Source organism: Barbus barbus (genome assembly GCF_936440315.1).
Source record: "Barbus barbus genome assembly, chromosome: 27".
NCBI lineage: Eukaryota > Metazoa > Chordata > Actinopteri > Cypriniformes > Cyprinidae > Barbus > Barbus barbus.
The window spans coordinates 15,983,113-16,010,202 of record NC_136755.1 but is presented as its reverse complement, the minus strand read 5'-3'; the positions used below and the strand labels follow the sequence as shown (position 1 = coordinate 16,010,202).

The following is a 27,090-nucleotide window of genomic DNA, read 5'->3' as shown; positions in this document are numbered from 1 at the left end:
GGCTTCCGTAAGGTGTCGTGGCGCTTGTGGAGTGCGAAGGCGAAAGTACAGCGGCTCTAAATAGGAAGATAAGCCAATATTTGTTACATTACTTTCAAACGGCAGTGACCGTATATCATATAAAGGTTTGATAATGAGGCGCGCAGGTTTGGGTAAGTTGGTTAGCTGTTTCTCTTTATATTTCGTTATATTTGAAGCTTATGCTAAGCTAAGTTCTCAATTCAAATAGAGATCAGTCACAGTTTGAGACATGATTTGGTCATTCAGTGTTTGTTTAATATGAAATAGTGTCACAATGTCCAGGTTTGGAGAATCTATGAATAAATAACGGTGCGAGACTGATCTGAGAGCTAATAGCTGGCTAGTTTTCTCTGTATCAGACCAACTGCTCCACAGGGCAGGTTAACATATAACGTTAGAGATGTTTATATCAGATGAAGAATCAGTGTTTGTTGGTGTTTCTGTGACACGATACATCCAAATCTAAATTTAGATTCCTTCCCTACTGTTTAAACAGTTTTAATGAAAAAAAAAAAACCCATCTTCAACAAATAATTTAAAAGTCAGTTCTTAAAGGGCTGATTTTAACCAATAAATAACTCAAATAAATAGTTTTTATACTAAATTAACTTAATTTTATTGTGAAGACCATCAAGATTTAATTAATAGTTTCTCATTTTTAGATGTTCAGTTGTTTCTGATGAATATATAAACCTTATTTGATGTTAAAAATAATGTGGTAAATGTATTTGTCCTGCCCACCTTAGTGAACTTCAGTCAATTATTAACATTTAAAATAGTTTGCTGTGATTAGATATTGGATTTTACAATACTGAGAAACACCAGTCTTGTCAATTTGACCTGTTTATTGTTGTTTAGGTGAGGGCGGCCCTCCAGGCAATTATGTTGCAAGTGGATACAGTGTGTATGAGGAGGAGAACGAACATCTACAGGAGGGACTGACAGCTAAAGTACATGCACTTAAACATGTAAGTGGACTTGAACATATTTGATTCTATATTTTTAACATAATTTGCACAACCGTCCACTCTCTCTCTCTCTCTCTCTCTATAAATTAATGTAACATTAAATATATAATACAAATTATTAAAGCATCATGCATAATAATTACAAAATTATATTTATTATTTAGTTTTTTTTTATTATCAGTCATTACATTATATCTGTGCCAAAAAAAAAAAATATTTGGTATAATTATTTTGTGCTGTGTTAAGATTAAAATACAGTTTTTCTTCAGCACTGGCTGTTGTTAAATATAGTCAAGTCACCTTTATTTATATAGTACTTTTTACAATGTAAATTGTGTCAAAGCAACTGCACAATATCAAAAAAGGAAAATAGTGTGTCAATAATGTAAAATGAAAAGATAAAAAAAAGAACCACCCAAATCCAAAAAAAACAACAAACAAAAAAACACCCAAATCCAAAAAAAAAAAAAAAAGTAGTAATTATGCAAACAATATATTAATTCTCCTGTAAGCACAATTGTTCCACACATCTATTTTATGGCAATAAAGTGTTGAATCCTAAATAACTTATACTTTTTACATCTATTTCAGCTTTCAATTGACATTGGAAATGAAGTCAAGTACCAGAATAAAATGTTAGGAGAAATGGTAAGCGATGAGAATTTATACTACTCTCTTCATCAAAACACTTATCTGAATAGCTTTAACATCTAACGTTTTGTAATGCTTGTCCTCAAGGACTCGGACTTTGACTCAACTGGAGGTCTGTTGGGAGCCACCATTGGTAGATTGAAGCTCCTCTCCAGAGGAAGCCAAGCCAAGGTGTACTGCTACATGCTGCTGTTTGCCCTGTTTGTGTTTATTGTCCTGTACTGGGTGATCAAACTGAGGTGATCGTAGGACTGAGACTCTTCAGGATCTTTCATTTGTGCTATGCTCATTTGGGGTAGAGGGTCAGAATCCTCACAGAGGTGACAAGGACTGAAGTTATTGAGGAGTGCGAGAGTGCTTTCTTTCCACTGGACAAGAAGTTAAACCATTGATTGACTGTGCAATATGAGACAAAAATCTGTCCTAACCCACCATTAGTGTCCCCCGAGGGGAAGGGATAGTGCTAGTTGTCTAATACTGATCACAAAAATATTTTAAAGATTAACAACATGCATCTTTCCCTTTTTTTTTCAGAAGTAAATGACCTTTGTTTAATGGTATTATTCTTTTAGGAGAACTTCAGTGCTATAAATGTGTGCTAATTTATATCTTCTTAAGGATACAGATAAATGCATTTAAAAGGGTGGCACAAAACAGCACAGTAGTCCTATAATCATATAGATGAGAATTCAGGTTATGTCCAGCTGGATGGAGTGCAAACAAAATAACAGACCTAATCAGCATTTATTTTTCCTTCGTTTTACTGTGCAAGTCTGCACAACATCCTTGAAAGAGTTGCCATGAAATTGTGAATACAGCGTTCAAAGGGCTGATCTTCAGACTGTGAAAACCATACTGAGATGCATGAGTTTTTGTGCAATGCAGGTGTATAATAATAACAATATCAAAAACAACCCCAGAGTTTTGTGTACTTCAGAAATGTCTTAAGTAATTTTGAAGTTCTTGTCCAATCTCTTTTGCTCTCTATGTTTAAAATAATGCATGGTTAACTTCATTTTTTTTTTTAGGAACTAATTTGTAAATGTCATTTTTGAGAGAATTATTACATACATCCCTTTATGTTGTCAACTTGAGTCCTGTTTTCAATTATCCCATTTATGCTTCAAGAATCTTACAAGCTTCTTAAGAATTATGAAAACTTTATTTTTTCATGCATATTAACATTTCATTTCATATAAATCTATAATCAAAATTTACATATGTTACATATAACTACATATAAAGTTTTTCATCAAGTCTTTATTAAAATACCTTTTTTTTAAATGCAAGGTACAGATCATCCATCTTAAGGTTGTTAATGGCTTTTATAACTGATATAACTATAGTTTATTTATATTTAGTGTCAGATTCTCCTTTTAAGTGCACTTTTTCAAACTAAACTCATATTGGAGATGTCATTTCTTGGGTAGAGTGTCCATGTATTTGCATATGATTGACAGCATCACCTCATCAGCTCCTGCACCAATGGACATTAACCTGGAGTCCCTGTTAAGAACAGATCAGATATATTTGTATCTAATATTTTACACTTTTATAAATCACTTGGAAATTCGATTAACTTGACCTGGCTCTTCCCGCTCAAACTCATGAGTATATACAGGTACATCTCCAAAAATTAGAATATCGTGAAAAAGTTCATTGTTTTCTTGTAACTTATTTAAAAAAGTGAAACTTTCATATATTTTAGATTCATTACATGTAAAGTAAAACATTTCAAAAGTTTTTTTGTTTTAATTTTGATGATTAGAGCTTACAGCTCATGAAAGTCAAAAATCAGTATCTCAAAATATTAGAATATTTAATTTTGAGTTTCAATTAATGACCATCCCTACAGTATAAATTCCTGGTATCTCTTGTTCTTTGAAACCACAATAATGAGGAACACTGCTGACTTGGCAATGATCCAGAAGATGATCATTGACGCCCTCCACAAAGAGTGTAAGTCACAGAGGGTCATTACTGAAAGGTGTGGCTGTTTACAGAGTGCTGTATCAAAGCATATTAAATGCAAAGTTGACTGGAAGGAAGAATTTGGGTAGGAAAAGGTGCACAAGTAACGACCGCAAGCTTGAGAATACTGTCAAGCAAAGCTGATTCAAACACTTGGGAGAGCTTCACAAGGAGTGGACTGAAGCTGGAGTCAGTGCATCAAGAGTCACCACGCTCAGATGTCTTCAGGAAAAGGGCCAACGTCACAAGCGTCTTACCTGGGCTGTGGAGAAAAAGAACTGGATTGTTGCTCAGTGGTCCAAAGTCCTCTTTTCAGATGAAAGAAAATTTTGCATTTCATTTGGAAATCAAGGTCCCAGAGTCTGGAGGAAGAGTGGAGAGGCACAGAATCCGTGTTGCTTGAAGTCCAGTGTGAAGTTTCCACAGTCAGTAGTGATTTGGGCTGCCATGTCATCTGCTGGTGTTGGTCCACTGTGTTTTCTGAAGTCCACAGTCAACGCAGCCATCTACCAGCAAATTTTAGAGCACTTCATGCTTCCTTCTGCTGACAAGCTTTATGGAGATGCTGATTTCATTTTCCAGCAGGACTTGGCACCTGCCCACACTGCCAAAGGTACCAAAAGCTGGTTCAATGACCATGGTGTTACTGTGCTTGATTGGCCAGCAAACTCGCCTGACCTGACCCGTCAAGAGGAAGATGAGAGACACCAGACCCAACAATGCAGATGACCTGAAGGCCGCTATCAAAGCAACCTGGGTTTCCATTACACCTGAGCAGTGCCACAGGCTGATTGCCTCCATGCCACGTCGCATTGATGCAGTAATTCATGCAGAAGGAAGCCCAACCAAGTATTGATTGTATAGAAATGAACATACTTTTCAGAAGCCTGACATTTCTGTTTAAAATATCCTTTTTTTATTGATGTAATATTCTAATTTTCTGAGACACTGAATTTGGGTTTTCATTATCTGTAAGCCATAATCATCAAAATTTCAAGAAATAAAGGCTTGAAATATTTCACTCTACGTGTAATGAATCTATATAATATATGGGTTTCACTTTCTAAAATGAGTGACAAAAAATATTGATCTTTTTCCCGATATTCAAATTTTGTTTTTAGATGTACCTGTAAATGCAATGTACGGAAGCGTATTGCATTCACTTGAGGAAAAAAAATCTACTCTGTTTTTCTGAATTAACGAGTTAATTATCTCAGAATTACGAGATAATTTTTCATTAAAAAAAGTTTTTGCTCTGTTTTTCTGAATTAACGACTTAATTATCTCAGAATTATGAGATAATTTTTCATTAAAAAAAAGTTTTTGCTCTGTTTTTCTGAATTAACGAGTTAATTATCTCAGAATTACGAGATAATTTTTAATGAAAAAAATAAAGTTTTTGCTCTGTTTTTCTGAATTAATGACTTAATTATCTCAGAATTACGAGATAATTTTTCATGAAAAAAGTTTTTTCTCTGTTTTTCTGAATTAATGACTTAATTATCTCGTAATTCTGAGATAATTAAGTCATTAATTCAGAAAAACAGTAGATTTTTTTTCCTCAAGTGAATGTAATACGCTTCCGTAGCAATGCAAACCTGTTGCTTTTAAATGCCACTAGATGTCACTGCAGCTCGGAGAGCACATGCACGTTCAGAGAAACTGACCTGTAGAACCTGCTGACTAGGACATCACTGGTGAAGCCCATGCCACCCCAGTACTGGAGGCAGCTGTCACCAAGCTCTCGGGCCAATCGTCCTGCCTTCAGCTTGGCCATTGACGCCAACTTTGTCACATCATTTCCCTTAAGGTACAAAGCTAATGAAAGTGCACAGAAAAAAACAATTTCAGAGGTATTCATTTTCAGGCATGCACGCTGAGGTTCAACTCCAATTTTTAATTTCACAACCTGAGGGAGGAAGAATGAAAATGGACTGATTACAAGCCAGTGTTCATACCATTTCTTTCCACTATTAATTCAGAAATCGGTGGCCCTGTAGACCTGCCAGACCCACACCCATGAAATTGCACAGCTGCCTTGGCCTATAAAATCATATCGGAATAATTTAAGAAACGTTCGGACTCACCTGTGGCGCGATGCAAAAGGGAGCGCAACAGCTCGATTTCTGTCTGCAGCTCAGCCAGCCTGAAGTGAACGACCTGGTGGTACAGAATCGGCTGATTGAAGATCTTCCTCTGTCTGGTGTAATTAACAGTCTCTTGGACAACTTTCTCCATGGTCGTCAGAACTTAAGAAAACAAGGAATAGGAAAAATGCCGATGTGTTTTTCAGCAGATTATATGATAGAGGAAATAGCTGTAGGATTTCAGTCCTGACAACATCTAGACAGGAAGGCTGAAATGTTTGCTGATGATGTCAAAAGATCCTCCAGAACATGCCAGAGCTTTTTCTTCCTTGATGTTTAAAGCAAAACACAAGTTTGACTCACTGATAAAACACATTTGGGCCTGAGAGGATCTGACCTGGCTTGTAAACACACAGGCAATACTGACATTAACACACTGACGTCATGCCCGTGCCAGTGAAGACAAATGTTTGCTGTGCGGTGGGATGTGAGGGAGTCGGAAAGGATAACTTACTATTGGCCACCCCCCAGAGTCGCTCCTCCTGGAATTGAAGCATCTGGTACGTGAAGCCCATTCCCTCCTCCCCTATGACATTTTTGCTGGGCACACGCACATCATCGAAAAACACTTCTGCTGTATCCGATGACCGCATGCCTATTTTATCGATCTTACGTGTGATGTGAACGCCTGCGGACGTACGGTAAAACATTGGCATGTTTTCTTTGGCAGTCAAAAGACTCTTTTCCAAAAGTTTTGTGCTTTTGCATTACGTCTTACCTGGCAGATTCATAGGTAAGCAGATTAGGGATTTGTTCTTGTGTGGAGGGCCATCGCTGGTGTTGGCCAGGAGGCACATCCAGTCTGCCTGTGTGCCATTAGTAGTCCACATCTTTCCTCCATTAATGACAAATTCATCTCCTTTGCGCAAAGCTTTAGTTTTGATGCCTGAAAAAGAGTTTTATTCCTTTATATTTTCAGTTTACATTTTAATTTAAAAAGTTTTAGCATCTTTTAAATAGTTTTTTTTTTTTTTCAAAATTTTCATTTTTTTTAGCAAATATATTAAAATTTGAAACAAGACTAGACGAGTTGAGAAGCAAAACTGCATAATGTTTTATCTTAAATTAAGTTTAGTTTTTTTTCACTTTTTTTTTCATAAACATAGCTTGACTATTTATGCTTAGAAATGTTATTTTACTATTGATTATATAATATTACAGTATTTATTAGTAGTTGAAAAAATCTTATATTTTTATATTTTTCAGCTTAAGTTGTAGCAATTTTTATTAGTTTTTCTTTTTCATATTCATATATAGCTTTGATTTCTTTTTTTTATTTAGTTTTAGTACTTTAACTATTTTCAGTTAGTTGCCTAGGCAGCATTTCTATTTTTGTTCTAATTTTGTTTCAATTTCTGAAAATTATTTTTAATATATATATATATTTTTTTTAACACTGTTATGGAATCACAAAATGGACTGTGGTTAATTTAACTATATTACTACTCCCAGTTTCTGTTAATAAAAAAAGTTGAAAACAACCAGCTTTGTCAGTTACAGCAGAAAAAGTAGAGGAATTTGAGGTTTTTTTCTTGGACATGGAAAGGCCCTCAAGCCAAAATGTTTGAGAACCACTGCTTTAGATCATACTTGGCTTTAATGTAAAATAAAGTATTATAGTAGTTTAATTTCTCCTCAAAACAACTCATTAATAATCTGCTTTACTTCAAATACAAATTATAATACATTTATGAAAAATGGATCTGCATCCCCCTGTGTGGTATTCCCATGTAGGCAAATCTTTTGATCTCCCTGGCCTGAAATGCTTTGATATCTTCATTTGGGAAAGTAATTAATTTTAGATTTGCGTCTAGTGTATGTTTACATCTTGTTTAGAACACCCCCATGGCAATATAAAGTGCATGTCTTTCATGTTAGGTACATTATCTCCAGCAAAATACTTACTTGCTACATCAGAGCCGGCCCCTGCTTCGCTCACCCCGAGGCAGGCCACTATGTCTCCCATTATGGTGGGCTGCAAGAACTCTCTCTTGAGCTCTGCAGAACCAAACCTACAACAGCACAGAGGTCACAGTCACATCCTCACAGTTATTTTGTGAGTGTCGTAGCAACAGTGATTGAAGGCTTGAGAGACAGAATGGGTTACAGAAGACATTAACATTTTATTAACAGCAAATGCAATTTCAGAAACTGTTCCATAGTGCAGAATCACAAAGGAGGCTAATCAAAATCCCTGATTTTCTGAATCCAAATGGCAAAACGAATATGCACAGAAAAATGAGTGTTTCCAGAGAGTGAGCAGTAATATCCCCTCAGTGACAGCGTACAACCTGCTGCAGTCAGAATATGTCAAATGTTAGAAAGAGGAAAAGGAACCATCCCGATGGCTACAGTACTTGTTTATAATAAGTGATAGGTGATTTAATTTGTTTTAAGAATCTATCAATACATGGTGAAGAAATACTAGATAAAATAAAATAAAAATTTCCTAATCAGTTTTTTTTATCCTTTTCCCTATTAAAAAACACAGAAATACATAAGTAAATAAATAAAATTAAAAACCAAAACTGCATAATATATTTTCTTATAAGAGCATAGGCCTATATGTATTAAGTTTATTTTTCTTACCTTATTTTTCCCAAACCTAATTAATTTAGCAAAAAAAAAAACTACTTGCAAATGGGTTGACTACTTTAAATCAAGATATTTCTCATGTAAATTCACCTTGTTTAAAAGATATTAAGACATTTTTACTGGACAACAAGTAAAAATAGTGATTACGAAGAATTAAGTTTTGCAGGGTCTCTTTCATTAACCACGCCTTTTTTTTTCTTTCAAAGTGAGACATGAATATTGTGAGGCAAATGGCATTTAATGACAAGGCCAACTAATGAAGAAACCAGTGAGACTAGCTGTTCAGAATAGCTTAATTAGATACTACTTTTACATTTTCTGTGCAAAATGCTCATTTTCTTTATGTAAGGCAGGTAACTTCACCTTCCATTACCAATGTGGCGAATGAACCAAAATAAATTATGGTTTTTACCATCTCTTTTTAATTATTTCTTTTTTTTTTTTTTTTGATTTTCTCACCAATAATTAACCTAAAAGTGCAAAATACCATTTTTTTATCAATACAGTTATGCAATGTCCCTCGCGTGTGCAATGTGAAGAGCAATGTAGCATACATGTGGAAATTATGGAATGATGTAATGTTACTAATTTTAAAAATAGTACACAGTTTACTTAACTTGTTAAGAATACTACTTGTAGGTTAAGCAGGAGAAATACCTCGCCAGTGCAGGTGTAGCCATGTCACTCTGCACGCCGATGGCCATGGGAATTCCTCCGCAGTTGATGTTCCCAAGCTCTTCTGCAACAGCCACACTATAGCTGAAGTCCAACCCCAGACCTCCATACTCTGCAGACAGTGAAGAAAAAGGTTAGTGAATGTCCATTGACCAGATCACCTGGATGCTTCATCTCTTCATTTAATTTAATTTTTTTGTTAATGAGCATGTAAACATTTGAAAAGAATGCTTTAGACAAATATATCAGAACATTTTGATCACAAAGCAGGTGTAATTTAGATAGTTTCTAGCAGGTCTACTTGTTCTTGGGTAGCATTAATCTGAACGTGCTTGCTGCAGTACTGAAGACAAATATGCATCATGTAAGATTCGTCTACATATTTTTGCCAAGCAGTAATCTAAACCTTGACATGCCCTTTTCACACCCCTGCGGTCCATTTAGTCATCATTATAACATACTACGATGTCTTGCGCAAACGTGGTGTAAGCTATTACATTTGACCGTAATAAAAGCTTTACTGTTTCCCATGAGACTTTCCTTGTCATGCATTTATTCATGTTGTTTCATGTTCCATTTCATTTAGCATTTTCCTTCAGGAAACAAATATTATGACATTAAGGAAATGATTATATTCTGTGAAAGCAATAAGGGCAACATTAATGCTGAAAAGTAAGTCCTTTAGTGACTGTGGTGAACTCTACGCTCACTTCCCCATGTTTTCTGTCATCAGGTCCCACAATGGTCGTGGACAACATTTGGTGTGGCTAAATAAGGAAAAGAGAAGTCAGAGAGCAGAGGAAACAGATACAGCTGCAGAGGAACAGCTGGAGTTTAACAATTCAGTATCCAAACAGACGATCTATGAGATGCATCTAAATGGAAGGTTTGTTTATCCTGACCACAAACTAGCTTAACTAACCTTTAGGAATATTAGAGTACAACATTTGATTATAACGTAAAACACTGTGATAGAATTCCACATTACAATGCATATATTGTGTAATAGTCTTATATGGGTTTGTATAGTATGAAATACTATTATATACAGTTGGAACAAAATGGAAAAAGGATGTTTAATGATCTGTGCTTTATGAAGGACAGCTATTGGAAGGTGGTCAACATTTCCATTCGCTGTGTGCATGTAAACATGAAAGTTTTTTTGGTGGAGAGTGATTCTCCTGTTTGGTGGTGTAACCTTGCGCAGTACATTTAATCAACACATAGATGTGAAATGAGAAGTTTTTCAAAAGAAACGAGGCCATGTACACCCACATATTGTGGGAGTAAATGTTAAAAGTCTGGTCAGTTCGGATAAGAATGGAGTCTTACTGTCTTATCTGAGTTTTCCAGGGTTGGAAAAACAGACAATCTGGATTTACGCCAGTGTTCTGTAAGATGGATTTGTTTTAGCCAGATTTTGAAAGCGGCAATTTCACGAGGAAGAAGTTGTTATGGGAACTAGCAAAACTCTAAAATGAGGACTAAAAATACCTTCAATCAATGCAAACCTAGGATCCTATAGCATTGTGTGCATGTTGATACAGATGATACAGTTGAGGTCAAAAGTTTACATCCCCCTTACAGAATCTGCAAAATGTTAATTATTTTACCAAAATAAGAGGGTTCATACAAAATGCATGTTACTGTTTGTTTAGTACTGACCTGAATAAGATATTTCACATATATTCCACAAGAGAAAATAATTGAATTTATAAAAATGACCCCGTTCAAAAGTTTACATCCCCTTGATTCTTACCTGAATGATCCACAGCTGTTTTTTTGTTTAGTGATAGTTATTCATGAGTCCCTTGTTTGTCCTGAACAGTTAAACTGCCTGCTGTTCTTCAGAAAAATCCTTCAGGTCCCACAAATTCTTTGGTTTTCCAGCATTTGTGTGTATTTAAACCCTTTCTAACAATGACTGTATGATTTTGAGATCTATCTTTTCACACTGAGGACAACTGAGGGACTCATATGCAACTATTACAGAAGGTTCAGACTCTCACTGATGCACCAGAAGGAAAAAACATGCATTAAGAGCCGGGGGGGTGAAAACTTTTGAACAGAATGGAGATTTGTACATTTTTCTTATTTTGCCTAAATATCGTATTTTTCATTTAGTACTGCCCTTCAGAGGCTACAGATGATAGTTACATGATTGATTCCCTGAAGACAAAATAAGTAAAATTTACCCTGATCTTCAAATGCAAAACGTTTTCAACCCTGAAAGGGGGATGTAAACTTTTGACTTCAACTGTATACAGGTGGGAGACTGGGGCTAGTTTTCACAAGAGCTATTTCTCAATAGCTGACAAAAAAATTAACAAATGAACAATTAGTTAACAATTATAAAAATAAATAAAAAAAAAAAAACATTTCTGTAAACAAGTATGGTTTAAATGATGTTTTATGGTTTAAAATTTGTTTATAATAGGTATATTCAAAAAAGCAAGTTGCATTGTGACAACTTATCCCAAATAATACAGCAAAAAGCCCTGCTGATAAGTAATGTGTGTTAACTGAACTGTATACTTTCTACTTTATATAAGTATTCTATAACCATGGAAGTGTTCATTAACTTTTTTTGTAGACAAAAAGAAAAATGCTTACATTCAACTAAAATGGTGCTGGTTTCTAAAAATGTAAACTTTGTAGTCACTGATGACGGTGGATTTTGAATATAAAAATAGCTACAAAACTCCCCCAAATCTCGAGAGTGAGCACACGGACGAGAGATGAAAAATAGAGAGTGTACAGGAAAATCTCCGCTTTAGCCTACAGCAGTCAAGTCACAATTCACCTGAACAGATTTTACGTTATTGTTTAGAGACTTGCTGGTGTATCTGTGCTGCACATATCAAAAGAGGTGAGGCAACGCTTCGAGGACTAATCTTCTCTCTAAGAAGATGCTGTAAATCCAGCCTGCTAATGCAAAAGTGTCACAGTGTCAGCACTTCTTAATGCAAGTGCTCTCCTCTGACCTACAGATTTATGAAGCTGCTTCCCCCAGAGCCTCCATCCAATTATACTGCATTGTATTCTTAACATTTAATTACTAAAACTTTTGCTATCTCATAAAAAAAAGAAGAAACATTTTAACAAATTATGAGGATATAATCTGCATGTTATTTAGGAATGATTGTTTGCACAAGTTGTTACAGTCCTAGATTTGGATTGTATATTTGTTGATATCTTGATTACAAACATACAAAGATAATCTGTTGTGCATTAATGAAATGTATAAGAAGAGCATTCGCAAAAACAGGGCAAAATGTACTTCTATTTGAATTTTACACTTCACAGAGAGCCCGTGGGCTTTTAAAATTTACACAGGCACCAACTGTATTTCCTTTTGGTTGTTCTTTATTCTTCTCATGTATTGGGGTCTTATAGCAACGCTTTGAACTGTATAGTAAAAAGTTGTGTACTAACATTTTGATATGTGTACGGCCACAAATCTATTTAGAAGGTGTTTTCCACTCTTCCTGTAATTGCTTCTTGGAGCCATGTTTTTATTTTGTCATGAATCATTTGTACTCCCATAAAAAACTAAGACTCTTTAAGGGCACCCTACAATCTTCTTTTTCTCTGCTTTTCTGAACAAAGTTTCTTAAAACTGTGATTCTGTCATTACTGGAAAATCAAAATGTTCCATATTTTTCTGTGAAAGAGCAATATTTTTCACAAATGTCTTTTTCAACCTGCTGCTTTCCATGGGTCACATTAAGTTTTCCTTGAGCTTGTGCAACAGAACAAAATAGATAGAGTTCATGGTAGCTACTAAAAAAAACTAACAAAAAAAACACTAAGTTGCACAAACTGCTTGTGCTGAAATTGTGTTCAAATTGAAATTGTATCAAAATCTGAAACGTGAACACTTAAACTGGTTATGTAGCACCTGCAGCTCTGTATAGCATTCTTTGGAAGGACCCAGTTTTAGGAAAGAGTGGTTGAAGATTTAGGGTTAAGGTTAACTCTAAATGCCAGAGAGTTAAAGAAAATTAGCATGAAAAACTAATTTATGACAGTTTTGTTGCAAAAAGAGGGGGAAAAAATAATACAAATATGAAATATAAGAAGAATGGGTCACTTGTATGCATATGGTAAATCTGAAGTAGTGAATGTCTACTTACCCACAGGTTTGTTGACTCCTAGAAATCCCGCATTGCCCAGGATTTTGAAGATCTTATGAGCAGGAAATTGCCCTTCTTCCTCCCATTTATCTACATAAGGGTTGATCTCTTGATCAATGATCTGTAACACATTCAATTTCAAACATAGATCAGAATGCTTAATCTGAGTATTGCAACCAAATCTGAAAATGATCTGACCTGGATATGATCTGATTTATAGATTTCAGGGAAATTGGTCATTACATTAACACCTTGTTTGCAGTTAAACGCTTATTCAATTGAAGCAGGATTTTACGAGAAATTAATTTACTGGAGGAAACATCTGCGCTGACTCACACAACATAATCTGAAAACAACATGTCAGAAACAGGGAAACGGTCTAAATGTTTACATAAATGATCCATGAAAAACTAAGGATTAATTAATAGAGATTGAAGTTTGGAATTACTATAATCAGCAATGAATCACAAAAGCTTTTCAAAGTAACTAGAAATATCAACAAGTAATTCAGTATTTAATTTCTGACAGACATTTGGCATAGCAATTAGCTCACATGGGTAACGACGATTTGAAGCCAGTTCACGTCATTTCCCGATCCATACACTCCCTTCTACTCATCACTTCCCACCCTCTCTTTATATAACATTAAAAAAAGGCCAAAAATAAGACACCTTCAAGATCCTTCAAGCTATATAGAGTGTAACAGCACTAGGTTGCTTCCTTGAAAGTGGAGACAACTTCCTTTTGAGTCACTTCAAGATGCCTGCCTGTTGTAATAACCATTGTGAAATATAGTGAGTGTCTGCAGCAATACTCCATGTACATTTGAACCATACAAGCACTGCCAAAAATATATTCCTGGCAGAGGAGTGACATTTACCAAAAAAAAAAAAAGTTCCAAAAAGGTATGAAATTGAAGTTATTATTGACCAAAATTCTTGCCTTCTGCTTGCTGTAAACTAGCAGTCTGGACATTCTGCTTAACTTATTTTGTGTCCCATAGAAACGGACACATCAGGCAGATTACAAACAACATAAGGGTGAGTATTTTGGGTTAAACTATTAAGGTTGAAACAGATGGAGCAGAAGTCCCTAAAACAAACGCAATTAAAAGTCAACAGACCTTGTAATACTCATTGTACTGTTTTGGTGTCTGATCACAAGAACACTATAGTGTTGCAATGGGGGAGTCAATTGGAAGTAAGGCAATTCATTATAATCTACTTAAACAAATGAAGCAAAAAACGAACTGAATTCTTTTCCCAATAATGCATTATGTGAGCAATAAAAGTTGATGAGCCAATAATTTTAATTCAATTAAGGCTATAAATTTTTTCAGCTATGGAAAGTAGTCCTCTTGAGCTAATATGTCATGCTTACTACGTTTAATGGGTACAGTCTGAGACAAAAACATGTTTCAGTATGAGCTGTGAAAAGTTAGAAAAATACTGCAGAGGGATGAGCACCACATTTCCCCAAAAACATGCAGACGTGCTACTTCACTGGCCAACAAAAACGTCCCGACTCAAAAGCAGTGTTCACAGGACAAACGACATTTAGAATTAAAAGGAAGCCAGGGGTCAACAGGACGCTAACAAACTCAGCGTGAACTAGTTTAAATTTCTTCTGCAGAAGGCATTGGTGGGAAAAACAGGTAGAGAACATGTATAACAGAAGCATATTTAGTATTGGTTTACTCAAAACCCAGAAGACCGTGACTGGATAATACAGTCAGAAAGGAAGGGTGGTCCGCCCTGTTCGAACCTACAGTACAAGGTTCCTAATTCCTAATAAAGGTTGGTGATACATTCCACAATTCTCTTGTCGGTCCGAGTAGACAATTGTTTGGTGGAGTCCAGATCCCTGACTTATGGTTTGTCAACACTTTATGCACCCAGAAGACATGACCATTGAACTAACCTGAATAACAGTAGGTGATGTTTCCTGGAAGTGGTAACCCTATTTGTGCATGAAACATTTTGATTTTTAAATCATACTCCCTTTATTTAAACCAGAACATAACTGACGTGACTTAAGCATTACGTAAGTTTAATACTGTGTGAAGAATTTCTTCTTGAGTCATGAGATGACCTTGAGAAGAAGTGCATTTTATTGTAAAATACTTTTAGCATGAGTAAAAGCTGAAAATTAAAACCAAGATTGCAAATATTATGCACTGTTAAATTTCACACCAGCCTTTCCTTTCATTTAGATGCATAATAACATTACATGCTTCTAAGTCAAGGACTTTTCTACCTTGTTTTCAACGTTTCACTGTCTCTAGTGAGTTCTTTTAATAAACTCCATCCCTGAGCTTCACGCTATGGCATTGTTTTCATTATGCGTTGCTTTTTCTGTTTTCCACTTAAATCCTTTCTCAGCCTATTCCGACACACTTGAAGCCACTGGGAATTGGAGAAAGCAACTTCCTTCCCAAGCCCTGTAACCCTTCCTAGTCTACACAGTTGATATAAAAGTATAATTATAATGACTTCCAATCATTTAAATTCAAATATAATTCATGTTAACATCTATCACATGCCTTAAAGGAGGTAATAAGGTAAAATGGAAAGGACATTTTTTTCACTCTTTGGAGAAAAGTCTTGACCTTGCTAACACAAAAGATTAGCTATTAGTAAATTAAATGTGACATTTAAAAAAAATAGAGATAAAGAGATCACTTGATGACTTCTAATACCTATAATAATCAAGCATAAACTTTTTTAAAGTAAAATAAAGTAAATAATTGTTTTCAAAAATGTTTGGTGTGATGGAAATGACAGCAGAACAGATATCTTTGTCATAAAAAAATACAAATTGTAATTTTAATGTTAATGTAGAAGGATTAAAAAAACAAAAAACAGTCTGGAGTTGAAAGGCCATACTCAATTTGAGCGTCACGTGACAATCTGAGCTTCCTAGAAGCATCAAAACAAAGCGGTTAATCTTCACAATTCATCTGTTAATCTTGAAAAAGTATCTTTATATCAGAAAATCCGTCATAAAATAATTTAATTATGTCAGATACTGACAATAAAATCACAAGCAATTCTTACAACCGACCAGTTGCAACTAACTTAGCAGTGCAATGCAAGCTATAGTAAGTGACCTCTTACCTACATTCACTTGCTGAAATAGATTCGACCCGCACATTCATTTTAGTGTGATAATCAGATAGCAAGAAACTTATTCGACAGAGAATTATACATTTAGCACGCGGTCATATCTAACGTTACCTTTCTCAAAGATGCTTTTAATGCGAAATGTTCCTCTGTGTAGAGAACATGATCGATATTTTCGGTAGAAACGGATGCTTTCGGATTGGAGGACGCTTTTTCTGACAAGTGCCGTTTGTTGCAGACAACAGTTGTTTTAAGTAAACTGCGATTCAAAGCCAAACTGAATCTCAAGACGCGCAGTGCCATTCTGAAAAGTGTTGATCTGCGCATGCGCATTAGACAACTCACGTAGGCTACAACTCGAATGTACAGCATGCTGCTTTAGCAAGATGACTGTACACTGTTAACATATTTATGTTAATGACCGTTAACATATTTATATTTCTACATTAAAACTGTGGTAAACAAGTAATGGTCAAATGAAACAAAATCAATTTTATTAATTAAAAACGTATTAAATGTAGTAGGCCTAGTTAGGTATTTTGGCAGTTACCGCTGCTGGTACCTACATTTTGAAATTAACAAGAAAGTGTGGCCTTTTGTCTGAATTATAAATACAAACTCATTTAACACATTAAGTTAAGTTTTCTTTAAAATATGGTTTACTTAAAAAAAAAAAAAAAAAACTCAAATTTTAAACTAAACCCATTATGACTCTTGTGGTGACAAAAAATTCACTCAGAAACTGTAGTGGCCTTTTGCCAAGTAATGTGATTTTATTGAATAGCTAAAATATTCCACCGATTAAGCCTTGATTTATCATGTGAATTACAAGCTCAAACATTTCACGTTCACCCTGTTTTGTCACACAGATGTTACCCTTTGGCTGGATGCCCAGGAAAGAAATACATGTATTAGTCCATCAAGTCTCTGGCGATCAGTGCACAATGGTAGTCTGATTTATTACAGCTCTTCAAAGAGGAATACACAGCATATGAGGGTCCAGATCCTGGGGATTCATTTGCAAGGGAGAAAAAGCCATTTAGAGTTAATCGAACATCTATCCATGTTTGTGATTGTCCTTTTTCAGGTAGCAGAGTGGATTCCAGCTATGATTAAATTTTAGCAGGTGTCCATGGGCAGCAAATGAACACTAAAGTTGGGGGTTTCTCTGTCCACATTAGCAAATGACACATCCACCTTTCTCCTTGAATGGGTTCTTCTCCTCTGGAATGCCTTTGACCAAAGGATCCTCATCTGCTCCACTCTGAATGTACTCTGAAATCTCTTCACAGCATTTGGACACCTGATGAAAAAAAAATCATACGTCACAATCAAACAAAAATGAGCATGCCAGCAATGGCCATCCAACTTGGATGTAGTCCATTTTGTGTACTCTGGTCATGAGTAGATTTCAATGCTTACCTGCGCCCTTTCAAGCGTCACCTCAATTTTGAGCTGGGTTACTTCCATTTTAGCCTTATCCAGATCTGTCAGATCTTCTACATTTATGACCGGCATTGTCTGAGAATTCAAATCAAACGATCACATCACACGTGGTAGGGTATTTATGTTTGAGATATTTAATTATACAATATAGCCTACTGCTGATGACCAGACTTACTGCCGCTTATGATGAGGTCTCCTCCACCTGTGAAAATGGACAGAGATTCTGTACCTCTCTCTCAATCTGGTTTATAAAGTAATCTGCATAAACATTGTAATCTCTTAATCTCATTAAAACAAGCACTCTTATTTTATCTTTCCATAGTCTTCTCCAAATTTCTGGTCAGCTGTTCTTGTGAACAACCACACAAGCAACAAAGTAAATACATATTTACATAAACAATAAAATATATCCCAAACATAATGAAATTGATTCAGGTTTTCTTGTAATGACCCATGGATTGTAATATAGGTCAAGGGGACATAGAAGGTATTACAGGCTGCTGTGATGAACATGCTAATCCATGTTTACCCCTGACCTGTCACATTAGATAATACATTATCATCCAAGATATGACAAATGTATTCTCTCAAAGAACTGTTTTCAAAGGTGGTCACACATAAGTATATAATTATTTTGTTGTACCGATATATCAACTATTCTATAATTATCTTAATAAAATGCATTGTTATGTAGCTACATGTAATGTATATGTATATGTAACTATATATATATTACAATGTTACTACACTAAAAACATGGTGTAGGATACTAAAAATACATTTCCAAAAAATTTTCACTTAGAAATGTCTAGAAAATAAATAAAAAAACTATAAAGAAAGGCAAGAAACATAATTTAGACGTAATATTTTGGTCGTATAGTAGTATTATAAAACGTATGGCTACTCCAACCTTCTTTGATTATTTTTTTTACAGTGCATTATTATTAGTAGTAATAGTTATAGATAGGCTATATATAATATTATATAATAGTTGTAGTAATACTAAGTTTAGCTTTGATATAACTCTAAGGTCATGAAATGTGAAGTCATTATTTATTATTTCCTACGCAGTTTTCAGCACTGCATGGAATTGTCATGGAAATGACTAAAGTATAGCCCGCCCTTCCAATTCCACCCCTGCCAAATTCTCCATTTATAAGGCAACGATTGTGAGAAGTCAAGTTAGTAACTTAACCGTTTGTACCATATCAGACTACTACACGACCTCAGAAACCAAACTCTATCACAATGGCGTGTGATTTGCGTGGAGGTCTTTTGCTTATTGCTGTCCTGCAAAGCGCCGTCGGACTACAACCTAAAGGTAAAGAAATCATTTTGCTCTTTTAACGGCTTCTTCAAAAGTTGTAGTAAAATGGATGCGTCGTTTTGATGAATGTTGACACTGAAACCTGACAGTTGCACGTGAATTTGAGGTTGAGGTTTATCATTTTTTTAAATGCGTAATTTATTCCCCCACAGAAGTTTGCCTGTTGCAAGTTGAAGAGGGAACGTGCAATGACGACGTCCAGCGTTATTACTACAATACAATCACCCAACAGTGTGAAGAATTCAGTTATAGCGGGTGTGAAGGAAACGCAAACAACTTCAAGTCCTTTGTGGAATGTCAGAAAACATGCTTCAGGATTCCAAGTACGTTTATTTTAAACGTTCACTCTGAATACACGCATAAGCTCTGTAAACAATACACATAGCATCTTAAATTGACATTTTATGAGAGTTCTAAGGGCAGTTATGGTTAAAAAAAAATAAAAATAAAACATAAGCATTATGTTCACTCTTTAACAGCCATAGTAATTTGTGCAGTTGATGTGGAATGCTCACTTAAACTTGTTTTCTTCTGCACACAACAGAAATCCCCCAGATCTGTCGTTTTCAAAAGAAAGAGGGCCCCTGCCGTGGCCTCTTCAAGCGTTATTTCTTCAATATGACCTCCATGCAGTGTGAACCCTTCACTTATGGTGGTTGCCAAGGGAATGAAAACAATTTCCAAAACCTTCAGGAATGTATTGAATACTGCAGACCTCCTAAAAGTAAGTACCTTTTGAGAAACACTAGCATTTCTAACAAATCTTACATTTAGGCTTTTGCATTCTAGGCCTTAGATCAAATATTTCAAATGCAAATAAAAATACATGTATTTAAAGACAAGATGGTTGAAAAATGTGTTTGCCATCTTCAGAAAAATAGCAAGAATGAAGTTTTAAATCTTCATAATCATTTGGTGAGGAAATGTCAACAGCATTAATAAAATGGATGAGCGGAACAGAAGAGAACATTAAGGGACCTGTGTACTTGTTGCAACCCTAATTGTCTTCATTGGAACACATTAAGATATTTTTATTCTCATCTTTTCAAATTATCAGCACAACAGTCTTGTGTAATAGCCATCTTGTCTAAATGGTTTCCAGTCTCTTGCCTTGCTTAGTTAATGGACCCTGGCTTCACCTAGAACATCTTGGAGGTCCCGATAAAATGCAAAGATCAGAAGTTAAACACTTTTGTGGTCTTTTAATTTTTTTCAGCAATCCCTGTGATATGCAAAGATATGTTGGACAAAGGAAAGTGCTTTGCTTCCATCTCAAGGTATTACTACAACTCTGCTACAAAGACATGTGAGGAGTTCATATACACGGGATGTGGAGGAAGCAACAATAACTTCATCTCCAAACGAAGCTGTATGGATGTCTGTGGTAAAAATGGCATGTTTGATCACCTTGGGTTTCTCTGTAATTAATATGAGACTTTATCAAGTCATTATCAAGACAATAGAACAGCTTTATTTTGAATGTTATTATTATTATTTTATTTTCAATGTCTAACAGTGTGTTTTGTTGTTCTCAGGGAGCAAACATTGGAGCCCTACTAAAAAGTCTGTAAGAGTTTCCAAAGAATACCTAAGACGAGTAAAGTCCCAGCCACCAAAGGAGAAGTCAGCCAAATAATGGTTTAAGTCGTTGGCACTGTATTACTGACAAAAACGACTGCACTGATTTTACACTATTGGAATTGAAGGCAGCAGTTCATACACATCTCACTCTGTGTATATATAATATTGATTGTTTTTTTAAAGATTTGTTTAATAAAAGTTTGTTTAATATTTTCATGTATTTTTATACATTTGTAAAATGTTTATTTTATTTTTAATAAAATAAAAATGGACTACTTTTAATTATTTGTTTTATTAAATACAGTATTTTGTAAAGTCTGTTTAAGTGATAAAGCAATAACGTTTAATTGACAGTATAACAACAGTATTTAATATGATTATGTTTTATACCCAATATATTTAATTGATATCTCAAGTTTAGCACATGAAAGTGATTTCAAAAAGCTAGTGACACTTAAGCTGAGAAAGACAAGAATGAAAAATGAAAATGGTCATTATATGCTGGGTCAGAAAATGCAGCTTACAAAATTATTAACTATTAAAGTGAGACACGACCTATATTCAACCTTTTTACTTTCAATGTTTTTTATTTCAATCTATATAGCCTACTGTATATAAATCAAATTGTGAATAAAATAAATAAATAAACCTTGAATACAGGCATTATGAGTCTTTCATCTGTATCATAATTTCTCTAATCAGTTTATTTCATGTTGTATTTTGATCTGTCATATGCAAAATATAACCATAAGTAACATCAAACACATCACCTGTATATCCATTATAATTTCCAAAATGCAGTACCATCACATATTTATTTTATTTTTTTACATGTTATTGTTGTGAACGTATATCGTCTGTGAAATAAGCAAAGCAATATATTGTTCCATATAATTTGTTAATCATAACTGCGTGGAGATTTATTAGGAAAGCTATATATAGCGCCCCCTAGTGTATTTAATCAATCAAGTAAATAACTTGTTTGGCCAGATAAATATACTGTATAAAGTCTAGACACAAAAGAGGCATCTGTCACAGACAAAAATCACATTTCATGTCAAGATCAATAAAGTAAAGCTGAAATTTCCATTACCAAACTTGCCAATGTCAGTGCCTTCAGATTAATGTTGACTAAAACAACCACAAGGTGGAGTTCTGTATTCATGCAGTATAATGCTCTGTTACCGAAGCTCACCAAGAAATTCATTTGTTGTGACACTTTATACAATACCATTAATGCTACTTTTTAAAGATACAGATTACGTTTTCAAACGCATTTCTGCAGCTCAGTATTTTCAGATGACATGACAAGGATGGTGTGTCATAATTTTTTTAACATTGCATTTTTAAAAGTGCTGTTTTGTCCACTCTGAATAAGACATGGAGTTATATTAAGGGAAAAAACATCCAAATACAAATACCTAACTTATGGAGTGAAGACTCATTGTGCAACATCCTCCCTTGAGGTTAAAAATCTTATCCTTAAGGAGAAACTTCCTGTGATAATTGGACTATGATATGTTTTGGAATACATTCTGATAAGCTGCAGCATTTCCTCCAATAACAATTTCCAGGAATACAGACCCTCTTTTAGCCTCACTCTGAATTCATGTCAGTTATGTAGGGAGTTAGATTGCAATCATACGTCTTTCGCAGAGTCTGCATGTCCTGTGCTGAAGTCTGCAAAGGTTAATAGTTTTATACTAAAAAGAGATTTGTTGGCTCTCAGCAGGTTTAGCAGGTTGCACAGCAGCACAACTGAATTAGCATCTTAATAAAGTCTTATTTTATGTAGGATTGCTAAGAAGCAGCAGGATACTCCCGTGAAATAAATAATCAGTCAATCAGCAAAGGTGTGCTTTATGTAAATCACATGTCTGGAACCTTCATTTCTCTGCAATGACACATTTAAATTGAAAGTGACAGTTTTTCGCAGAGACGGCAAAACCAAATAAAACATGTTTAATAATGCAGAGCACCTCATAAGTTACTGATTTGTTGAAATTTTGATTTCTCTTTAGATGAGGCCCAAAAATATGTTTTGTTGAGTCACCATCTCGTTTTTAGTTTTTGTCACAGTATGCTGTAAAAAAAAAAAAAACTGGTGTAGGATTTACAAAATACAGAATTTGCTGATCAAATAACGACACAGCAGATAACACATAGAATTAAGGAACAAATTTAAAAGTAGAAAGACTAAAATAGTATTTTCTTGAAAAATGTATTCCAATAATCTTTTATTTACCAAATGTACTTTAATTTACAACTTCGAAAAATATTTTTTACAGTGTACATGTAGAATTTGTATTGTAATCAATAATTAAAATATTATTAATAATTAATTATAAATGTATTATTATAATAATAAAAACATATTAAGATGTTTTTATTTCACTAAAGTAAGAGATGAATAAATGTGACAATACGTGTGATGTATTTGTTATATTTTCAATTAAACACTGACTTTCTCTTTATCTATAATTTCCCATACATGATGAGCAGTTCATGGATTGAAAAGAAATAGCTGTGGGGTTGTTAGGGTTCTTCTAACACAACATGGCCTGTATCTGATTTGCTCAGTGCCTCGGGGAGTGAAGGTGGCATTGTGACATTGTAACGTACATGCCAAGTTTGCCTGATCATGCATTAGATGTGATGACGAGCACTCGGCCTAATTGTCACAAATGGTTTGCTATGGAGACTACACTCCAATTTCTAATTTTTAGGGCTCCACAAAAGAATGATATCATGGGTGGAGTGTGTGACAACAGATCCAAATGGATTAGAATCAGATAAAATAATAGACATCGACATTTGCCACATTATCGGTCTCTGAGAGGTCCATAACACAATGATTTGGAATATGCTGCCATCTCAGTCATATGTCTCTTTGGGTCACTGTGAGTTTGTGCTGCAGAGAGACACTCAATCCTAATGGAATTATCACTGATCAGAGGAGACTGTAGTTGCTTATGAAAAAGGTATGGTGTGACCTCATGACGCTGGCCTGCTTTCGTCCTCCGATGAGAGGCATGTATGGCCCTCACAGTTCCTCTGCTTTTTCTTTCAGGCATGAGCAGGCTGGTGTTCTGCTCTGATAGCCGATGTGAGGGAAAATAAGGCCGCCTTGTCTTTGTGTTTCCTGCTGAGTTTAACCTTTAACTGAGGTCAGACTGTACTTTGAGAAGCATCTCTTTTGAATTTGAAAGAATAAAGGGGATAACAATGTATAATAAGGGAAATGATCGTTATGATCAAAAAACAAACGAACCGGGCATTAGATTGCTTGGAATAAACAAACAAAAAACATAACATTTGCTTGAAGAGGAATATTCAAAGTAAAAAGGTAAAAGACATTTTGTGTTGAAAGAAGAAGTCGAGATAATTCCAAACGTGTGGATTTGTACACCTCTCTCAGGCACGAGACCATTTAATATCATGCTTCTGAATAGGGTAAGTTTAGTCCTTCTGAGCCATGAGATATCATCCTTTGAAAGTTTTAATGCATCTGCAATGAGTCAGAAGCGGTCGGATCCATTTGCAGTGTTTATGAAAGATCAAAGTCAACAGCAGGCAGTGGTCGATCAACAGCGTCAATAAATATCACAGAAAACCAGAATCATAAGAGTTACCAGGCTGGGGTCAGGGCAGGCAGCAGCAGGTCAGAGACAGATCAAACAACAAAGGGGCAGGCGGCAGAGAATCACAAGGGTCAAGGCAGTCCAGGATCATACACAGAATAAACAATCAGGGTAAACGCTCAGAAATGTCAGACGGGGCTAAACAAGACTTCGCAATGGGGTGAAGTGAGAGTGTGGCTTAAGTGGCTGGGGTAATGAGAAACACATGGCGGTAATCAATCCTAGGCACGTGGAGAGCTAGTACTCGGGTGAGGGTGCCCTCTGGGGGTGATCGGAGAGAGCCACAGAGGCCTGATTCGTGACAAAGGCCCCCCCCTGTGAGCGGCTCCCGAAGCGAGAACGATCTGGACGCCGAGGTCTTCCACGGGGTCGTGGTGCTGGTTTGTTAGAGTGGTTCTGATGAAACTCGGTGGTGAGGTTGGGATCCAAGATTTCCTGGGAGTTTACCCAGGACCGTTCCTCGGGACCATACCCTTCCCAGTCAATTAGGTATAGGAGGACTTTGCCTCTGCGTCGTGAATCTAGGATCTCTCGCACCTGATAGGCCTCCTCGCCATCCACGACTATGGGAGGGGTACTCTCTGCAGCAGCCTCGTCCTGGTCCCTCTCTCCTCTCGAACCACCGGCGGGCTTGAGCAGAGAAACATGAGAAGTGGGTGAGATATGGTAATTTGCAGGTAGTGCTAAACGATATGAAACTGGGGTGATTTGTCTAATGATTTTGAATGGCCCCACGTACCTAGGGTTGAGTTTCTTGCTGGGACAGCGGAGCTGAAGGTCTCTGGATGAGAGCCATACCCACTGACCAGGAGTAAAACTTGGTCCTGCTCTGCGGCGACGATCAGCCTGTTCCTTCACTCTCCAAACTGCCCGTTGTAGATGTACGTGGGCTGCGTTCCATGTCTCCTCATGCCGTCTTAGCCAGTCATTGACAGCTGGAAGCTCTGAGGGTTCACCTGACCAGGGGAACATTGGAGGTTGGAATCCTAGAACACATTGGAAGGGGATAAGTCCGGTTGCTGCCTTCCTGACAGAGTTCTGGGCATACTCTGCCCAGATCAGATACCGGCTCCAGTCATTCTGGTTGTGACAGTAGGAGCGGAGGAAGCGGGTGAGTTCTTGGTTAAGTCTCTCAACCTGGCCATTGGATTTGGGATGGTATCCGGAACTGAGACTGACATTGACGTTTAGCTGTTGACAGAAAGCCCTCCAGACTCGTGATGTAAACTGTGGTCCCCGATAGGAGATGATGTCCTCTGGGAGGTCATAAAACCTGAATACCTGTTGTATTAGGGCTTCAGCAGTCTCGAATGCTGTGGGTAATTTAGTGAAGGGAATAAGTCGGCAGGCCTTGGAGAAGCGGGCGATAACAGTGAGTATGGTGGTTAAGTGATTGGAGTCGGGTAAGTTGGTTACGAAGTCGATGGCGATATGGGACCAAGGTCGTTGGGGAATGGGAAGAGGCTGGAGCAGTTTAAGGGGGTTATTCTCCCAGCCGGTTTGAGCAGCAAGGGTACGGAAGGTGAGGGTATAATCCGCTGCGGTGCTGTTGCCCTGGTGCAGAGCGATCAGCTCCTCTCCTACCTCCTTTCCACTGGCCGAGTGCTCGAAAACCTTGTGGAACTGACGAAGGAAGGTGTTATATGAAGGAAATGACAAGCGGTTTCCCTACCACATCGCTGTAGCCCACTCCAACGCTCTGCCAGTGAGTAGTGAGCAGATAAACGAGACTTGGCTGTCATCCGTGGGGAAAGTGAGAGGTTGTTGATTGATATAGAGGTAACACTGCATAAGAAAACCCTTACATCTTTCTGGGGATCCATTGTATTTGTTGGGAAGCGAAAGTCGTGGGTTTTGCAGAGTTGGTGTCATTATGGGAGTGGTTGGCACCGGCGGCGTGGGGTTTGATGGCGGATTCACCATGTGGAGATTTTGCAGCGTCCTTACTAACTCCTCGGTAAGTGTGGTGAGCTTCTGAAGCTGTTGATGATGCGCGGCTAGCATCGAAGCTTGGGCTGATACCTCTGAGGAGAGTTGATTTAACACTGCTGGGTCCTGGTATGGCGAAGTCTTCTGTAATGAGGAGTCAGAAGCGGTCGGATCCATTTGCAGTGTTTATTAAGATCAAAGTCAACAGCAGGCAGTGGTCGATCAACAGCGTCAGGAATATCACAGAAAACCAGAATCATAAGAGTTACCAGGCTGGGGTCAGGGCAGGCAGCAGGCTGGGAACAGGTCAGAGACAGATCAAACAACAAAGGGGCAGGCGGCAGAGAATCACAAGGGTCAAGGCAGTCCAGGATCGTACTTAGAATAAACAATCAGGGTAAACGCTCAGAAATGTCAGACAGTGCTAAACAAGACTTAACAATGGGGTGAAGTGAGAGTGTGGCTTAAGTAGCTGGGGTAATGAGAAACACCTGGCGATAATCAGTCCTAGGCACGTGGAGAGCTAGTACTCGGGTGAGGGTGCCCTCTGGTGGTGATCGGAGAGAGCCACAGAGGCCTGATTCGTGACAGCGTCATAAATATGCTGCTTCATGCTTATCAAATCTTTTCCTGTCTGCGTGAGAATTTATGCACAGAAATACAGATGGGTGAGGAGGTGGATCAGAACGAGAGAGAGTGTTTGGTTCATGTAAGAGTCATGGTGTCGCATTTTTTTAGCAATATGAATTACAGCCGTGCTTTGAAGACCGCCCAGCACAAGACAAATGAATGGTGTTTATATCAAACCACAATATGCAGTTCAACAAATTCTGAGTAAACACTAATATTCATAAAAACATATTCATTTATGAATTAATAA

At 36.6% G+C, this 27,090-nt stretch overlaps 4 protein-coding genes across 6 annotated transcripts; 2 read left to right on the top strand and 2 right to left on the bottom strand.

The window, feature by feature from the left end:
• On the top strand, window positions 1-2,727 carry LOC306847087 (BET1 homolog). The gene is made up of 4 exons (XM_079380843.1): window positions 1-152; window positions 880-989; window positions 1,581-1,637; window positions 1,728-2,727. Exons 1-4 carry the CDS (start codon window positions 134-136, stop codon window positions 1,881-1,883), a joined length of 342 nt encoding a protein of 113 aa, XP_079236969.1. The 5' UTR covers window positions 1-133; the 3' UTR covers window positions 1,884-2,727.
• On the bottom strand, window positions 2,660-16,623 carry LOC306847073 (putative acyl-CoA dehydrogenase 6). The gene is made up of 9 exons (XM_079380824.1): window positions 16,401-16,623; window positions 13,165-13,285; window positions 9,011-9,140; window positions 7,664-7,770; window positions 6,477-6,644; window positions 6,213-6,386; window positions 5,699-5,860; window positions 5,279-5,429; window positions 2,660-3,146 (listed from the first exon to the last, which is right to left on the bottom strand). Exons 1-9 carry the CDS (start codon window positions 16,617-16,619, stop codon window positions 3,056-3,058), a joined length of 1,323 nt encoding a protein of 440 aa, XP_079236950.1. The 5' UTR covers window positions 16,620-16,623; the 3' UTR covers window positions 2,660-3,055.
• On the top strand, window positions 16,076-21,302 carry LOC306847080 (tissue factor pathway inhibitor 2-like). Of its 3 annotated transcripts, none has more exons than XM_079380836.1 (6): window positions 16,076-16,140; window positions 18,945-19,053; window positions 19,212-19,382; window positions 19,604-19,783; window positions 20,276-20,443; window positions 20,595-21,302. In XM_079380836.1, exons 2-6 carry the CDS (start codon window positions 18,981-18,983, stop codon window positions 20,693-20,695), a joined length of 693 nt encoding a protein of 230 aa, XP_079236962.1. In that variant the 5' UTR covers window positions 16,076-16,140; window positions 18,945-18,980; the 3' UTR covers window positions 20,696-21,302. The 3 variants fall into 3 exon arrangements, with proteins under 3 accessions (XP_079236962.1, XP_079236961.1, XP_079236960.1); XM_079380835.1 differs by having other exon boundaries at window positions 16,076-16,264; XM_079380834.1 differs by having other exon boundaries at window positions 16,076-16,264; window positions 20,276-20,452.
• Window positions 17,036-17,994, bottom strand: LOC306847088 (guanine nucleotide-binding protein G(T) subunit gamma-T1-like). Its single transcript, XM_079380844.1, has 3 exons — window positions 17,908-17,994; window positions 17,709-17,807; window positions 17,036-17,589 (listed from the first exon to the last, which is right to left on the bottom strand). Exons 2-3 carry the CDS (start codon window positions 17,802-17,804, stop codon window positions 17,464-17,466), a joined length of 222 nt encoding a protein of 73 aa, XP_079236970.1. The 5' UTR covers window positions 17,805-17,807; window positions 17,908-17,994; the 3' UTR covers window positions 17,036-17,463.
• Window positions 21,303-27,090: the final 5,788 nt, after the last annotated feature.

Coding starts and splice junctions, on each gene's coding strand:
- LOC306847073 (XM_079380824.1), bottom strand. CDS start 16,619: ATGCGCATGCGCAGATCAACACTTTTCAGAATGGCACTGCGCGTCTTG. Junction 9,141..13,164: donor AGGAGTCAACAAACCTGTGG/GTAAGTAGACAT, acceptor CACTGTCTGCAG/AGTATGGAGGTCTGGGGTTG. Junction 3,147..5,278: donor CTAGTCAGCAGGTTCTACAG/GTCAGTTTCTCT, acceptor TGTTCTTAACAG/GGACTCCAGGTTAATGTCCA.
- LOC306847087 (XM_079380843.1), top strand. Junction 990..1,580: donor AAGTACATGCACTTAAACAT/GTAAGTGGACTT, acceptor CATCTATTTCAG/CTTTCAATTGACATTGGAAA. Junction 1,638..1,727: donor ATAAAATGTTAGGAGAAATG/GTAAGCGATGAG, acceptor CTTGTCCTCAAG/GACTCGGACTTTGACTCAAC.
- LOC306847088 (XM_079380844.1), bottom strand. CDS start 17,804: ATGCCGGTCATAAATGTAGAAGATCTGACAGATCTGGATAAGGCTAAA. Junction 17,590..17,708: donor TGACGCTTGAAAGGGCGCAG/GTAAGCATTGAA, acceptor TTTTTTCATCAG/GTGTCCAAATGCTGTGAAGA.
- LOC306847080 (XM_079380834.1), top strand. Junction 19,383..19,603: donor AACATGCTTCAGGATTCCAA/GTACGTTTATTT, acceptor TGCACACAACAG/AAATCCCCCAGATCTGTCGT. Junction 20,453..20,594: donor GGATGTCTGTGGTAAAAATG/GCATGTTTGATC, acceptor TGTTGTTCTCAG/GGAGCAAACATTGGAGCCCT.